Source organism: Centruroides sculpturatus, unplaced genomic scaffold (genome assembly GCF_000671375.1).
Source record: "Centruroides sculpturatus isolate CEXI.00-Female unplaced genomic scaffold, Cexi_2.0 scaffold1252, whole genome shotgun sequence".
Classification (NCBI taxonomy): domain Eukaryota; kingdom Metazoa; phylum Arthropoda; class Arachnida; order Scorpiones; family Buthidae; genus Centruroides; species Centruroides sculpturatus.
This window is the reverse complement of record NW_019385391.1, coordinates 53653-71584: the sequence shown is the minus strand read 5'-3', so window position 1 is coordinate 71584 and position 17932 is coordinate 53653. Positions and strand designations below refer to the sequence as shown.

The 17932-nt window shown below is 33.2% G+C and overlaps 1 protein-coding gene across 6 annotated transcripts in view; it reads left to right on the top strand.

The window, feature by feature from the left end:
* Positions 1-17932, top strand: part of LOC111638452 (C2 domain-containing protein 5-like) — a 112125-nt gene that overhangs the window by 42631 nt on the left and 51562 nt on the right. For all 6 annotated transcript variants that reach the window (XM_023384172.1, XM_023384169.1, XM_023384173.1 and 3 more), the window contains 2 exons: positions 4774-4929; positions 11416-11476. In XM_023384172.1, the coding sequence (XP_023239940.1) occupies positions 4774-4929; positions 11416-11476 (217 nt within the window). The remainder of the gene's footprint in view (positions 1-4773; positions 4930-11415; positions 11477-17932) is intronic.

The following is a 17932-nucleotide window of genomic DNA, read 5'->3' as shown; positions in this document are numbered from 1 at the left end:
TGGCAATTTCTAATGTTTTTTACATCTATAAATATACACATCAATCAAAAACCTGATATCTTAAGCAAATACACCTACAACTGCTGTAAATGATTGGGCTATAGTTTGGATATATAATTATAGATTAGAAATGAATTTGGCACTAGAGTGAGATGTTAGGCGCTATCTCTTATTAAAATTAATAATTATAATAATTATTAATTAATTTAGATTAAACTGGAAGAAAAGAATCGGCCCAAAGCGGGACTCGAACCTGCAACTCCCGCTTACCGTGTGGACGTGTTGCCAGTTATGCTACCATAACCTCTGGTCTGATTCTCTTCTAGCATATATAAGTTAAGAAATAACCATTGACGATTATTACGGCGTTAACTGGGGACACACTCGCACCCTCAGCCAGAAACATCCACACAAGGTACTCAGTTGGCCATTGCAACCCTAGCAAGGTATAGATATATAAATATACACATCAGTCAAAACCCTATATCTTAGGAAAATACACCTACCACTGCTGTAAATGATTGGTCTATATTTTGGATATATAATTATAGATTAGAAATGAATTAATTTATTAATTTAGATTAATCTAAATTAATTAATAAAATATTATAATTATTAATTTTAATAAGAGATGGCTCCTAATGTCTCACTCTAGTGCCAAATTCATTTCTAATCTATAATTATATATCCTAAATATAGCTCGATCATTTATGGCAGTTGTAGGTGTATTTGATTTTTGCATCTTCAAGTTCTCAATCTTTTGCACTTTTGTTAAAAGAGCCTTTATCTATTGTTTGGCTATCCTAGACACAGAAAGAACTGAGGTACATTGAATGCATAGCCATGGAACATGGATAACCACTGAAAAATTGTTTGACAATTGGTTAACAGTTACAATCACATCACATAAAGTAAATAGCCAGTACAACAAAGAGACCATGAGAAACATGTCAGAGTGATGATTAATTACAACAAGAAACTTGTTCACAAAATTGCAAAGGCCACCAATGCCAGAATGCATTATTGCAGAAAACCTGTATTCAAATTCATTATGCAATGACAAAAGCAAGGTGGCAAGTTCCAAATCTCTGTCAAACTTTGAAATCTTATCAGGAGTCATCTCTGATGGGATTTCAAGTTTGACAGAGATTTGGAATATGTTGGATCCACCAATAAATCCTTGCTCAGCAGGTTGACGGAACATAAATATACTGTTGGAAGGATAACTGGTAACAGACAGTCATAGCTGCATATGCATCAGAACTGGAAGTTAAAGTTAGAGAAAGCATGATTAACACATTCTGCTAATAATCCAGTACATCTGAAAGGTTCTTCTGGATTATTTGCAGTATGCAATAACCACAGATTTACAAGTCAACAAGAAAAGGCCTTCATATCAACTATAAGGGTGCAAAGTCTACCTCCATTACATGGAGGTCTTGTTACAGCACCTTATGACCACCTGTTGAGGCTTCTCTTCCAATCTCCCATCCCAAAGATCATAACAGCTTATTATTGTGGAGATATTGTATTTTTATCTTAAAATTTTTAATTTGTAATAATCTTTCCCTTTATGCATTGTTTGCTTAACTTGCATTCACATATTGGTTGCAGTTCCTGATTTGTTTGTATGCATTTTAAAAAACTGAAATGTTCTGTATTTGAACATTCATTCTGGATGGTCTATTGAATCAGGCCGAAAGCATTTGTTTTTTATTAAAATTACTTTTTATCCTGGAATTATAAGATATTAAATTATCTTTAACTATGTTTTTAGTTAGTACATGTCTTGTTTACCCTAATTTTTGCTAAAGAAATCTTCAAGTGGTATTTGTTTCATGAAAACTTCATGCATCGATTTGAAGTGTTTTTTTTTTTTGCCTAGAATGTTTTTGCAATCATTGCCTGTGCCATGCACGTGATTTCACTTTTGTTAGTGCTAGAATCTTTGCAGAGTTTGGCACAACTTTGATGTACTGTATTCTTCTTTTTCTCTTGCTTCCTTTTGTTCACACTTCAGGATACCAAGATGCTTTTGCACAGCACTGTCAAAATTTGCAAACATATTGTGAGGTCAGCCATGGGTAGAGAGTCTGGGTTAGACTTTCTACTACTAAATCGGCAACAGCGGGATGGAAAATTCCACCTACAGGGTCGTAGGATGGCATTATTTGGCAAATGTTAACCAAGAAATGTGGAGACTCTGAGATCCTGAGATTGTCTTCTCCTGTCAGGATTCCCAACACCAGCCCTAGTTTACGTGTTAGGCACACTCATATTAATTTAGATAATCATCCGAGTGGGGGATGTGAATAAGTGGATGAGATTTACAAATCGACAAGAAAAGGCCTCCATATCAACTATAAGGGTGCAAAGTCTACTTTTGTTTCATGGAGGACTTCAGTATGGACTCAAGTCAGTGAAGAGACCATATTAACAACAAAATGAAAATTTAATTTAAACAAAAATTAACAAGTTACAGAATAATTTTACTCCTTTCCTAACTTGCGAAGAGAGAGAGATTACAATATGATCTAATTATTACCTCGTCAAATGTCTTGGTAGAGCTTTCTTATATGTCAGGAAACAGATGCAGGTAAATTCTTCTGGAGCAATGATGTTTTGTGAATATGGAACTTGTCAATGTCATTGATGGGACCATAGAAAAGCTCCTCTGTCTGGAAACTTCGTATGAACTCCCTCTTTGGAGACTTGCTGAATCTTGGAGAACCGTTTGCCTCTGGATCTGCTTGAGAATTTGTCTTTATGGGCACAGGTTGCAGACGCTCTTCGTTGGAAGTTGGCGGAGAGCTCCCCGATCGCAGGAAATGAGTCTTTTAGTCGAATATTCTGAACGAATCAAAATGAAGGGCTCTTTATACGTCAATGGGATGGTGAGGGGTGTACGAAGGGGTGGATGACCAGATGGTGGTTGAATTTAGAAGATATGGGGTGTGAGAAAGGAAGTCAATTTGCCATTTTGACACAAAAGGTCTACGTTTCCCTTAACAAAAACAACACGTGGAAGAAATTTCCTTCACACAAGGATTTATTAATAAATTTAAAATGAAAATATTACTTTTTCATGGAGAAAATACGATATAATATTCACCACATGAGAAAATGAAGGGAATGATGGATGGGCCTTGTTTAAGGAAAAATTATTGATCCAAAATAGTACTAAATTTAGATTAAATTATGTCATTAAATATATCAATCTGTTAATTCGTACAATTGTCAAAATCTGATTCTCACAATATCATTCTCATGGAAAACCAGAATGATAGAACTTATGATGATTTTTTTTTATTTTAGTATTTTTTATGGGTTAAATATTCTTCTGACAATATGGTGGAAAGTTGCAGACGATGGTTTGATTTATTTGACATGCAGCAGGCAATCTGGGTAATACTAAGAAAGTGAGGTAAGTGCAGATGGTGGTAATTTTTTGAAGTCATTTGAGATTTTCATGCATTAAGCATTATTTGTCCACTGGAGCAACAAAATTATTGTTTCAAATTTAAAAAATTAATAATATGGGGAAAATGTTGATTAAGACCATAATTTTTCAAAGATTGATATGATAGAATGGTGATCTGAGGACACATCCAATAATCGCCTAAATGATTGGGCTACAATTTGGCTAATTAAATAATTAAAACAAAGTAAATTCAGTCCTGAATGGCAAGTTGAGCAAGTGCTGTGGAGTGGATGGATGCATTGTCATACAATGGGCATGTAGTTGTTAATTTTCCTCGTCATTTTTAGTGTATATTTGCATTTAACTGATGTAATAACATTGGATAGTATTTTGTGTTTACAATAATGTAGTGTCTTAGTATTTCTTTCTTTAACGTCCACCATCAATATGCCTTTACAATTCCAAAAAATGATGGACATTATCTTTATGGTTGATGGCAACACATTAGCCTTTTTTGATACTCCTGTGGTCTTGCCATTCTATTGATTTCATTTTGGAAAAGGAGTCATAATTAAGGGTTATAGCTTTATTTCCTGTAACAATAGATTTCGAAAAATTAACTCTGCCTGTTTTGTAGAGGTAAAAAGTCAGCTGTTCACTTTATATGCTTTTGCTATTGAATAGCAGAAAGAATTTTGGGAACCCATCTTGTGCTTATTTTGCTTGTGCCTAGATGCTCATGATGTGTATGCTGAACACTCATGCCTGATAGACTGGTCATTTCTTCCACTTTCAATTGGGGATCCAAAAGAATCAGATCCTTTACCATACCACCACCAATACTCTCTGAGGTTATTGTGTCTGTTAGGCAACCGGGTCTCACATTGTCTTCCAGAGATTTATCCTAATTGAAAACATTTAGCCTATTTGACAGTGGTATATGATGGCAAAGCTTCCCCGTACACATGATCCAAGCATTGCTTGATTTCCATGGGTACTTTCTTACAAAAGAAAGACAACTTAATAACTGCCCAATATACTAGTTTAAAATCTGCCTACATGTTGTAAGTCCACTATGACTAACCTTTCAGAGTATTACAGCCACTAAATTTGCATCAAACACTAATAAGACATGAAACTTTTATTTATTATCTCAACATGTCTTTCAGTCATGTGCAGTAGGTAGGTTAAGTGGTGATTCCTACATAAGTCAGACAATGTATTTGGGAAAAATGAAGATAATAGGGATGATTCAACAAGGAGGATACTTCTAATAAATTTTGTGTTATTAAATAAAAGTATTTATTATACTAAATTAAAGGACTTGGACTAAGTATTTATTTTTAATTTAGGTAATACTATTCCAAATACTTACAAAGCACAAGCAATTCTGGGATTTGTTGAAGAACTCGTAGTAAATGACGATCCGGAATATCAGTGGATAGATAAAATTAGAACACCAAGAGCATCAAACGAAGCAAGACAGACATTATTTTCTAAGTTGTCAGGTAACATTTATTTATATGGATTCAATTTAATATTTAAGAATTATTTAGCATTTTAAAAAAGTGCGTGAGGAAAGCATTGCTTTTATAATTGAATTAGAAAAATGTTTTTGGTTGAATTAAAATGAAATAATTGAGATAAAAGCAATTGATAAAAATGTCAAAATGCTTGCATGAATTTCATGAAAATTATGTATTAGAAACAATTATCAGGAAATTATTTTCAAAACTTTCAGAAAACAATTTTCAAAATGTTTCAGGAAATTGCAGAAGAAAAGTTACAAGTTAATATGTTCTTAAAACATTTTCATAAACATTTTATCAGCTCTTATTCAAAAAACAAATACACTCAATTCTATTTTTACACAATAGGTACATTTCAGAAGAATATGTGTAAAAAAAATAGAAGTGATACATGTAACTGGGGATATTTTTGACAAATTTCTTTTCTAATTGGAAACAAAAACAACAACATGAATTTGACTAAATCAAAGCAAGTGACACTGTAATACAAAACATATTTATTTTTTTAGAATTTGGGTCAATTGTGTTAAATCAAAAGAAATTGTGTATAGAGTGAAATTTTTCTAATTTGTGTTAAATGAAAATTTTGTAAAAAAGTTTGTTTAAAAACAAAATTGGGTGTATGTTTGCTTTAATCCTAGATAACTAAATTTAATTTTCAGTTACATTATAACTACACATTTGTCAAGCGGACTACGCATTAAAAATGTTAATTTCATCAAAATTGTTTGATAAAAATAGGAAGTTGTTGCACGGCAAAATAGTATTGATAAATAGGAACTAAATAAGGACAAAATATTTAGGAAATAAGATTACACGCAGTTGCTACATATGTTAACATTATGGGGGCCGCAAAATGCATTTTTGCATTTTGTGCAACGGTGTTTTGTCATTCGTCGAGCTTTTGATGGACATAAATAGCATATTTTATGCGGATTTGATGCAGAATGAGTAGGAGCTTTTACACTGGGCACATCACCTAGAACAGGGGTGTCCAGCCCGCGGGCCGCATGCGGCCCAAGGCAAGTTCCAATGCGGCCCAATAAACGTGTAAACAAAACCGACAAATTTTTAAATTATTTATTTATTTCTACGGCATAAACCTCAAAAAAGAAGTTTTACAAAGCCGTAAACCTTTATACATGTTTTATTTTTTAATAGAAAGGAAGTATTTTCAAATATTTGTAATGTGTGAATGAGGAAGGAATACTAAATAAACCTGGAGTCGTGACTCAAAGGACTATAGCCCAAAATTCGGGGAAAGGAGAGAAAGGCTAAAAAAAAAGAAGTGAGAAAGGTTGGAAAATTAAGGATCAATATTTGCATAACAGAAGGTCTATTTAACCTTTCTCACTTCTTTATATTTTGACCTTTCTCTCCTTTCCCCGAATTTGGGTCTATAATCCTCTGAATCCCAACTCTAGCTTTATTTAATATTACTTTCAGCATTGCAAGATTTGTTTACTTTGCGCCAAATTTAGGTACCCTTTTTTTAGTTTGGCGTAAAAAAATATCATTTGGCGCATTGGCTACATTTTGGGCTACATATTATTTATAAATATATTAGTTGAATAAAAATGCACTTTAAAATGGTGTTTCGTTGTTTTATTAATTAAAGACCCAAATAAAACAAACATTTGTGTTTTTCAAATAAATTTTTGTTTGACTTCTTTATAATAAATAAAATTATCTATTTCTAAGTAGAAATTAAAAGTGTCTGTAGAAGTAATTTTTTAAAATATCGTTTTTCGTGATAAAGTTTTAATACTTATTAATATAATCTAGACATGTAAATCCTTAAATATATTTGTATATTTAAAAATTGGATCACAATATATTTGTGGCCCAGAACTCCATGACTTCTTCCAATGTGGCCCAGAGAAATCAAAAGGTTGGACACCCCTGACCTAGAATATCCTGTATCATGGTTCTGATATCATGCCTCAAAGGCACTGTGTGTAACTGCTGTTGTAGCCGGGGTTTCATGAGTTTGTCTCCCATCTTCATAAAGAAATCCCACCGGGACATCTGTGTTTTTTTGTTTCTAATGTTATTAGAGACATAGATAGCATAGCTGTTGATTGCCAATAGGTTTAGCATATTATAAAACATGCATAGTGGCCACCTTTTGGTTTTGACTTATATTTGAACACATTTGATCTACTGTGCCTACTGCACCCTTTGTACTATTATAAAAATGTATTATTTGTGGTTTTCCTGTATTTTCATCGATTTTAAGTTGATCATGAATAGTTGGCAAAACATAAACAACTTATTTGACTTGGCTTTGTATGAAACTAATGTCTTATTGCCATTGTAACAAAATATTGAAGTACCAACAGCGCATGATTTAGAATTTTTTAATTTTTTATGAATTTCTGTTTTGTTACTTCTAAGAGTGCCAACTGAGGTCAAATTATAAGGTGACTTCAATATTTCATCCGCCAAAGATACAGATGTGAGCCTGTTATCCATAGTAATGTTACAGTTTGTTCTCTGTAAAATAGATGTTATTTCCTTTATGAAAAACATAGCCAATATTTGTTTCTGATGATCAGTATTTTTTTCAAATAGTACGTGATAAATGCCATTCTCTAACTGTTTACATCTGCAGCCATAACAATGTACATAATGTACATGCCTTTGCAACAAAGTTATGTAGTAACTAAAGTTTCATTGAGCGGACTATGGGATGGCTGTAAGTCAATTTCTAATTGACATGTGAACACAATTACATCACACACTATACTGTTTATTCAAATTATTAAGGTAGAAAAAGAATGACTGGCAGAAAACGCAGGAAAGTTTCTGAATTTCACATTTGAGCGGAAATGCGTCATCGTGTGGACGAATGATTAGTTATCTAGGGTTAAAAAGCTGAATGCCAAACTATATGAAATGAGTTCAAAATACTGTCATTCAGCATTGTGAACACTCCTTATTTAATCAAAAATATTATGCAAGTGCAAATTTTATGCAGGGTGATTATAGTCTCGATTCATTCTCGTGAAAATGGTAACAAAATTGTTTGTTTGCAAGTTGTGTGAAGCATGCTGACCCAAGAAAAGAGAATTGCTGTAGTTTGTGCATGTTTGAGTGGACTAACATACATGGAAGTACCTGTCATATCCTCCTGTTTCATAACCTTCAAGAGTATGTGACACATTGCTTGATGGGTGGCATAATCCTTTTTCTTCTCCAGCTTATGTAACACTTGGATGTGCTATACATATTTTATAAGTTTATAATGAAAGATCTCTCACTTTTGGAGGCATGGTTGTGGTACAGAGAGCACCCCACTTAGTCTTCTGGTTGATGATTTAGACTTTGTTATTGCAGTTTCTACACATTGAACCATATCATTCAGTATGGTGGGTCTCCCGGAATGTTATGCTTTGCATACGTTACCTGTCTGCCTGAATTTAGTAACCAATAGTCTGATATTAGCCCTGGTAGGAGCAGACATACTGAATTTCTGGGTGAAGTTTGTCTGTACTTCCATGTACAGTGGTACCTCAGGATACGAAATTAATCCGTTCCGACACTGAGATCGTATCATGAAAATGTCGTAAGGTGAATCATTTTTCCCCATACGATTACATGTAAAATCAAATAATTCATTCCAACACGAAAAACACACTCAAATTAAAGCTAAGTAGTACTGTACATAAAAAAATAACTATAGTAAGGAAAACACTGAAAAATGCGTTTTGTAGTTGTAAATGTAAAAATAACCATAATAGAATAATAACTGATTTTAAAAAAATGTAGTTTTATTTGCACTTTACCTTTGAGGATAGACGACGGTGAAGGTGTAAACTGTTGGCGGAGGAGGGGGAGAAGGGAAATGATACTAAAACGTAACTTACATAACATAATGTAACAATAACTTAAAAATAACTTAGAAAAGATAAAAAAATTATTGTTTTTAAATTTTTATTCACTGCTTTTTGTTTTCTTTCCTTCACTTCCACCAGCACTTTCACTGGATAGAGATCGCTTGGTAAAATATCTATCCACAGAGGTTTGGCTTTGCCTACTTTTTAAAATGTTTCTAAAATGTCTTAGGCAAATGTCATTACTCCGAGATACGGCTAGTATGAATCTTTTCGGGATGTTTCTTTTCAATAAAATCAGTCACTTTCTGGTAATACCTCGAGATTTCCTTTATCGAATGAGATCCTTCTACCAGTGGCATAGCGTGGGTGTCAGCCGCCCGGGCGGAAGAACATTTCGCCGCCCCCTTATTTACGTATCTCAATTTAAAAGACTAAAATTCAGTTTCGTCACTGAATAAGTAATGAAAAATTCCGTGCTCATTTCAATCGGTCCGAATTGTAGGTGCGACAAAAGTACGAAATGAAATGGTTCAAATTTTTACAAGATATTATTATTATTTATTGTGAAATTTTGCCGCGCCCCTAAAAGTGCCGCCCGAAGCGGGCCGCCCCACTACGCTACACCACTGCCTTCCACGACGAAGCAAACACGTGGACTGAGACCGATGAACAGAAGTGATTAAAAACTGATGCAGCGAACTAATGTAACGTCGTATGGTGAGTTTTTGTTCGTATCGTGGAGCAAAAATGTGTTCGAATTTCGTGTCGTATCCTGAAAATTTCGTATGCTGGGGCATTCGTATCCTGAGGTACCACTGTACATTAATCCACTAAAACCACTGGATTACATTGGGCTACTTTTTCATGATCATATTTAATTAATTACTAACTTTTTTAAGACCTTTATTCCTCTGCAAGACCTCTGCTCTGCAGGGCACTACAGAGGTTAATAATTACACAGAGTTACAATATATAAACATGATATATAATAAGAAAACATTATAAACATTAAGAAATAAAAGAAAGGTAACATGATTACATATACAGGTTATAAACTAAAGTCATATATATACATTCCATTTCAGGTTTATGTTACTAAATAAGGAGTAATGCAATTAACAACTACTGGTACTTAGAGAACCAAGAATATTGTGATTACAAGTGTAGATACAAAAGTACATTATGCTGCATAAGTATAGGTATATTATGATCACACAAATTAATATTTAAGACAGTAACAATAACATATATACAGGAAATAGTTATAGGTATTGCAATGACATGCTTATTGACAATTAACAATTAGAACTGTGATATTAAAGAAATATACATGTGAGTGGTTTCATAAAAGGGGCTCACCAAACCATGCATACCAAGGCAGGCAGCTAAGTTATCTGCAACCTATTTCCCATTGGGAGAAGTATCTTTTGATTAAGAGCCTTAGGCTGTTGTAGAGTTCTCTATTTTTGGTTAGTTCATGAGGTGCACAAGGCCAGCAGACACTATGAGATCCTGCCATGATCTGTAGTTCCAGGTGTTCCCTCTCCAGACCCAAATAATCAAAGATGTAATGTGAGGGGCCATTAGGAACCCCACACAACTGATAGCAGTCATTTTCCTGGATATGGAAACAGGCAACATAGCTGGAGAAGCAGCTGTGTCCCTTGAAGAACTGTACCTCCTCATGAGTCAACCTATTCTTCAGGTGGCTGATGTACTGTACCTGATAATGGGAAAAAAGGGTTGAGTAATAGTTACCAGTGTTTTCTCTCTCCTAAGCCTCCTGCCATGGCCCATGGTTGTCATCCAGCAATGATTTAACAGTGTTCTTTGTGAGAGCAGTAGGATGTGTATGCCAAGACCTTTCCTTGCAGCTTCCTTCACAAGAAAAGTCTTCTTCAGTTACAGAATATTCAAACATAACATTTGTAACATTAAAGAACACAAGATAAAATTTAAAAAACATATGAAAATTTGGAAATACTGAAATGATGAAGAATGTAATGTACCAAAAAACTTACGAACACACCTTATCTTTCAGCTGAAGTTTATAAGAAAAATTTCTAACATGTTCGGTCTTGTTAAAAGACCTTTCTCAAGAAAATTATAGCAAATAAAATAACAAAATTTTTTAATATAATGTACTGGTACATAAATCATATATTGTTTCATATTTATTTATTAAGTAATATATATAAAAACAGAACCAGTTAAAGTTTATAAAATGACTGACATATGTTGGAGAGTTTATCTGAATCTTCATAACTGATGCAAGTGGATCTGTTGTTATTAGCTTTATAAATTTTCAATTTTTCTAGGTAGTTAAGAGTACTGATATTGGAGATATGACTGTGATGCCAGTTCATGAGTGTGTCATGGTGGTGTTGCTAATATTGTATTAGATAGGTTCTTGTCAATTGTGTATTTGTGTTCCTTGATTCTTTATCCCATATTATGCTTTGATGAGTTTTGAAAAATTGTGTTGCAATCATATGGTGCTCATCATTTTTTATCAAATTTTTTAAATAAAATTTTCACTAGAGTTCAAAGATTTTGTTTTTTTGTAATTTTTATATTTATTAGTTATTAAAGTGAGAAGGTAAATAAAATGAATTTTTGTTTTCAGGAGAAGTTCAAAGAAAGATTGGACTGAAGGCATTAGAATTAGGTGGAAATGCTGTTGTTGGGTGAGATGTCTTTATTATTAAGTTTAGTAATGTAAATTAATTAAAATTGATGTGAATTATTAGAATTAAAGTAACTAATAACTTGCATCAATTAGTACTAAAAGTAGAATTACAGTGGTGCCTTGTACTTGGAACTTAAACAGCCTCCTGGAATTTTTGTTTCAGGAGGCTGTTTAAACTAATCAAGTAACCAAACACCTTAATCGTTGCTGAGGGAGTTTTATTAAAAATGAACGTTTTCGATCAGTTCAATAGATCATCTTCAGGTTAGAACATACGAATATGGAATACATCTTAAAATGGAACATCACATTCAAAATTCAAAAAATATCAATAACGAATCAACTACTTAGAAGAAAAATAAATTGTAAATGATATACAAATGTAAAAATAAATAACATGATACAATATTTAAACAATAATACAACATAAACAAATAAAAATTATTAAGTATCGGTTAATGCGGTTACGGATCATATTACAGTTCATAAGCTACTTATAAGCTTTTTAATGGCAAACTTCCAAGCTGAGGGTAGACCCTCCGCATCTCTGGCTTTTATACATTCTTCATCCAGTTTGCTCTTTATATTTCCATTTTTTCAGCAGTTTTCTCTAAAGTTGGAGAGTTCACTTGTCTGACGATTTCCACTTCCTCCCATTCCACTACAGATCCTTGTGCTTGAGCCATCTGTGCCAATATCATAGTGTTAGATCCTTTCCTAACATCATACTTATGCTCTCTGATCCGTACCCTGAGGCTTGTCGTTGTAACTCCTATGTAATCTTTTTTTAACCCTAACTGCTGGTTCTCGTACGGGATCCTATGAACTCTTGCTTTATCTTCTTTACTAACCTCCCCTTTATCATTTTTTAGGATTTTGTACAGACTCAGAGCTCTTTTCAATATCAACATTGAATTTTTAATGCCTGCAATCTCCTTCATGACAACTCCTATACTTTTATTGAATGTAAACTTTGAGTATTTAGTAGGGCATTGCTTAGCTCTTGTATCACTCGTCTCAAATTTTCTAACAATACCAGTAATTATGTTTCTCTTGTAACCTAATGCTTCTGCTATCCACATAATCCTGTTGATTTCTTTAACTTGGTCTGTAACATTGTCACAATACAGAAAAGCCCTTTAAACTAAGGCATGAAAGGCTGCTAATTTATAACGAAATGGGTCATTGGACCGTGCAGATATGTAGAGTGGGCTATGCATTGGTTTGGTAAACACATTAGTGGATACATGTCCTTTTCTAAAGATGATATTAATATCTAAGAAATGTATTATTAGGGTACATTTCTACTCTAGCTTCAGGTTGAGGCCATCTTCGTTATCATTGATTCTTTCTATGAAATTACTAATTTCTTGATTACTTTTCCATAGTATAAAGATATTGTCCACATATCTCTTGTAGTAAACAATATCATTTCTGAAGCTATATACAACTTTTTCCTCAATTTTTCTAACCACAAACTTTCAAAGAAGCCCCGAAATTGGGCTTCTCATAGGAACTCCCCTGTTTTGATTATAAGTTTGGCCTTTGAAAGCGAAAAAGGATTCACAACATATGAGGTTAGCCATCTCTAAAACCTCTTTTCTGTGATGTGCCAATACTGGGTTCTATTTAAACAAGAATTTCATTATTGCTTCCAAACAGGACTCAATTTTAATGGAGGGGTATAAGCTCTCATAATCTAATATTGTTCCCACTTCTTCATCCATCAAAGTAATATCTTACAGCTCTTTAACAATCATTGCAGGATCCTTTGCAACCAATATACTGTTTTTCAGTAGGGAGGAGATATAACCATGCAACCTTTTTTCTAAGACAAATGTAGGTGCTTTACGTTTTTCCACAATTGGCCTTATTTCCTTGCCATTTTTATGTTTCAGCAAAGGCAAATAGCCTAGGAATTCCAAAGGTCTGGGGTTATGGCATTTCTTGATAAAAGATAAAACAGTCACAAGCTTGGTTCTTTCCAGTTTTTTGACTCTTCTATCAATAGATTCAACTATTTTATTGTTGGTCTTAATACATTCCGTTTTTTCGACGTACTCCTCTAAAATCCCCCTCAGCAATGATTAAGGTGTTTGGTTACTTGATTAGTTTTTTCTTGCTGAGTACATTTTTGTTCGGCTGTTTAAACTTTGAATTGTTTGAAGTCTGAATCAGGTTTTCCCCTTAGAAATAATGAAAAGTGAATTAATCCATTCCCAGACCCTAAACAATACTTGTTTGATAAACTTAAAACAGCAAATACACATAATTTAAGGTGAAACTAAAACAATTAAATATCTTAAATACTAAATTAAAACAAAAAAATAAATAAAATACCTTAATACTGTATAATGAAATGAAAATTGCATTTACTGGTTGCACACCATCAACTTCTATATGATAACCTTGGATGCCATATCTGCTCACGTGTACTGCTTTCATGCTTTGCGGTAAGTTTCTTTTTCACATCAAATGTTGATATTCCAACCTTCCTCTTAGGCTTTGTTGCGTGAAACAGAATTGGCAAAAATGATTCTTGATTCCAAAGTGTATTGGAGCACCTGACTGTAAAGATGTGTCAGTTTTGAAAACTGACCTTAATGGGGATAAATTTGTCAACTGGAAAGGAGTTTTGATGATAAATGTTCAGGTCACAATCAATGCCAAAGAGTGGTTTACTAGTGTTGATGCATGTTGGTCTGGATGTGTTCATAACAGTAAAATTTGGAAATGCAGTGCTGAATATAAAGTTATGATGAATATATAAAGTTATGATAGTATATCCAAAGATGTACTTCTGATGCTGACACTGTACAACCTTAAGTTTCTCAAAGAAGGACACTTTAGCAAAATGTTTACAAAGGAGAATGTTGTTATTGAATACTGTTTAGGACAGGTGAAATGCAGTTTTCCTATTTTGGCCTACATAATGAGAGTTGCACTGGATCATGTATCTTCTTTAATCATTTGTTGTTTTGTTCTCCACAATGTATCGAAATATGTAAATGATGACTGCTTGGATTTCCCTGAAATATTGCAGGATTGCAATGACAATCCATGTGAGGAAAGCGAGGCTCAAATTCAGATATGAGGAAAACCATCACTGACATTTTGTATACTATTGATAATTGATAAATTCTGATTGTTTTTTTTTTTTTGTTTTTGCTTTTATAGCAAGATAAAAAGACCACAAATGTGAATGGATTAAACTAAGTAAATTTTGTAAGATAATCATTTTGAAAATAAAAGAATTATATATAACCTCAAAAGGTTCACTAGTGGATAAGTTTATAAAACCATTGAATATTGGTAGCTGGTTCTAGGTTTGTGCCTGGCCAACAAGCCAACTATGTGGAGTTTTCTGGGTTTTCTTTACATTAGTAACATCTTAATAAGAGACAGTTTTCCATAAAAGACCTTGTAATATATTCCCCTTGGAAGAATGTCCACATGATGCATTACTGTAAATGAATATAACCAATCCAAACTGTAAACCCAAAAAAAATGTAATTGAAAACTCAAACTTTATTATTTTGTAAGACAGAATCATTTTACTTTTTATCAAATTTTTTTAACCTATTTGCAAAGTTTCTGAATGTTTCAATGATTTGGAACTCCATGGAAGTGAAAATATGGTCGGTGAGGACAATTTATTGAGTTGCCTCTTCATTCTTATGTATTGTAGTTATTCAAGAAGCAACAATTATTGAAACATGCTGTTTGCATAGTGAGCATAACTGGCTCCCCCTCCCCCCTCTAGAAACACATATAGTTTGTTTTGGAGACCATTTGGGCGCCCCCTCTGCGAGTGGCGCCTGGTGCATGATCCACCCCCTTGCTACGGCACTGGCTGTTTGATAAGAATTTGGTTTCCTTTGTTTTCAGCAGAATATATTTTTTTGTCTTTTCATTTCCAGAAGGTGGAGGTATGGAGGGTATAAAAGAATTCTTCAGCCTTTTCATCCTTCTCATTGTTACATTCACTTTGTTTTGACTGCTGGGGTTTGGCGATATGCCTGTAGACTATGCATCTATAATTAACAAAAATTAATTACAGTGGGTGATCAGTTAACAAACAGTTTGGTTAATGAACAAATCGGATAATGAACACTTTCACAAAAGATTTTTATGTTTGAACAACGAATGCCTGTTCAGATAACGAACACCTCACAGAACAAACACAAGAAGAAGCATTGTAAAATAATGAATACCAATTGGTCTTCCCTTGTCGTCAGGCAACAATTTGAAACTTTTTGGAGTGCGGGAGACATCGATATTGATGCTCAACCCAATATATACTGATCAGATTGTATTCCTCCAAACTTTGAAACTCTCCCTTGTAATTCCAGCTTTCATTTTTCTGACAGAAACAATTCTTTTATAGTATTGGAGAGACTGTTGGGTGGGCACCCATTAAGTTTTGCGTCAGATTTTATTTTCGAAAGGTGAGAGTATAATAGCAAAGGTAGAGAGTGGGCAGAAGATGTCTAATGTTGCTGGGCAGTATGGTGAACAGATCTACAGTAGGCTGCAGTTCAATCTTATCTAAGAAAGATACAGTATAATCAAGAACACTCAAGCAGCTAAAGGAGTAACAAAAATTACATCTGAGAAATAAAGAGCATTGAAGAGCTCATAATGGAAACTGATGACAACAGAACACCAAGAAACTTGGCGAGATATGTTTTCTTTTGAAAAAGAGGATTAATGACGATATCTGCTATTAAAAATCTTTTGAAGAAGTGGGAGGATGTCAGAATAACGATTTTAGAATGGCATCCAAATCAGGTTGAGGTTAATAGGTTTTGACATTACAGATTCTTTAACCCCCACAAATGGTAAAAACATGACTAATAAAAATGCAAGACTGTGTATATATGTATTTTTATTATTACGTATAAATAAACATAGTAAGAAAGTACATACATATATATTATTTTTTGGGATATCCAGAACGAATTAATCAAATTCCCATAAAACCTATGGTAAATCGATAATCGGTTAACAAACAATTCGGATAGTGAACAAAGTCTTGGAATGGATTATTCGTTAACCAATCACCCACTGTACTTTGTTGTTTACTTATCTACAATACAATTTACAGTCAAGTTTGTCTCTCCATCCAGCAAATCAAAAATCACCTTTCCCATTCTTTTAGTACATTTAGTTTATTCCCAGTCTGTTTCAGATCTGTCTTCTTTTTTAATTTGGCTTTTACTTTGTTCAGCTTGTTCATGAATTGTTTTTTGTACATCTCAGTTGCATGATTTATCTTCAGCTCTTCAATCATTTGTTGCAGGGTGATTTCTTTTCTTCTTTTAATAGCAGGAACATGTGACTTCTTTAATAATAATCTATATTCTTTTAAAACATTCACAAAGATGAGTTGGCTTCCTTCCTCACATGGCAACATCATTTTGATAGGGTTGCCAGTATTTACTTAAAAATGTGAGCATTTACTAATAAGTAAAAGTAAACTTTTATTTGCACAAAAAAGTAAGTACTTTTACTTCAAAGCTTTTACTTACAGTAAGTACTTGTACTTTTATTAATAACTTTTAAGCATTTATTATTTTTTATTCAACTGGCCCAATATGGTCTGGCAATCTGACTGCTGTATTATTTAAAAAGTAAGTGAAAATAATGTACGGCGTAGAAAAGTGAGTATGGATGTGTCACGAGTTCCTGTCCTTTGTCTGACACGGGAAGCGCCATCCGACACATCAACAGCTCTTAAGAGAGAGCAAATATGCTGACTAGGACAAAACTTACAGCATAGAAGCCAGAAGGATCAGCTGATGTGTTTATTTATATCACATAGATGTGACATAAATGGAAAATAAGATTTAAGTTTGTGAATTTTGAGTGTGGGGACTTCATAATTGCCATGTATTATATATAAAATTCATAGTTCTTTGTAAATTTAAATTTGAAAGATTTCATGAATTTTTATTCAATTTTTATTACATTTAAACATTCATAGTTGTATTTCTTTGTGATCAAATCTTAGAAAGACTTATAAATTAGACTGAAAAATGTTTGTTCCAATTAAAAATAATACCTGTTGGAGCATGCTCCAGCATATATTATTTTTAATTGGAAATTATATAAAGATTGTCTTTTTTTTAATTATTAAGAAGTTAAAAAGATTTTTCCCAACATCTTAATGTATTTTAATTCAAACTTTTTCTTCCGTGCTTAACATTTAATTCAAAAAATGTTGTAAATTATAAATGTTATTATTTTTATAGTCTGGACTAAGGTTTTTTAAATTTTATGGAGTGATACATTGATTATTTTTTGTCTGTTTTCAAAAGTAAGAAAATTCATTAGCACCAAATCAGATGATTATGGAAGTCTCACAATGACAATACAGTAGAGCATCGATTATCCAAAACAATTTGGGACTGGGGTGGTTCGAATAACTGATCGTGTATGAAAAAACATATTA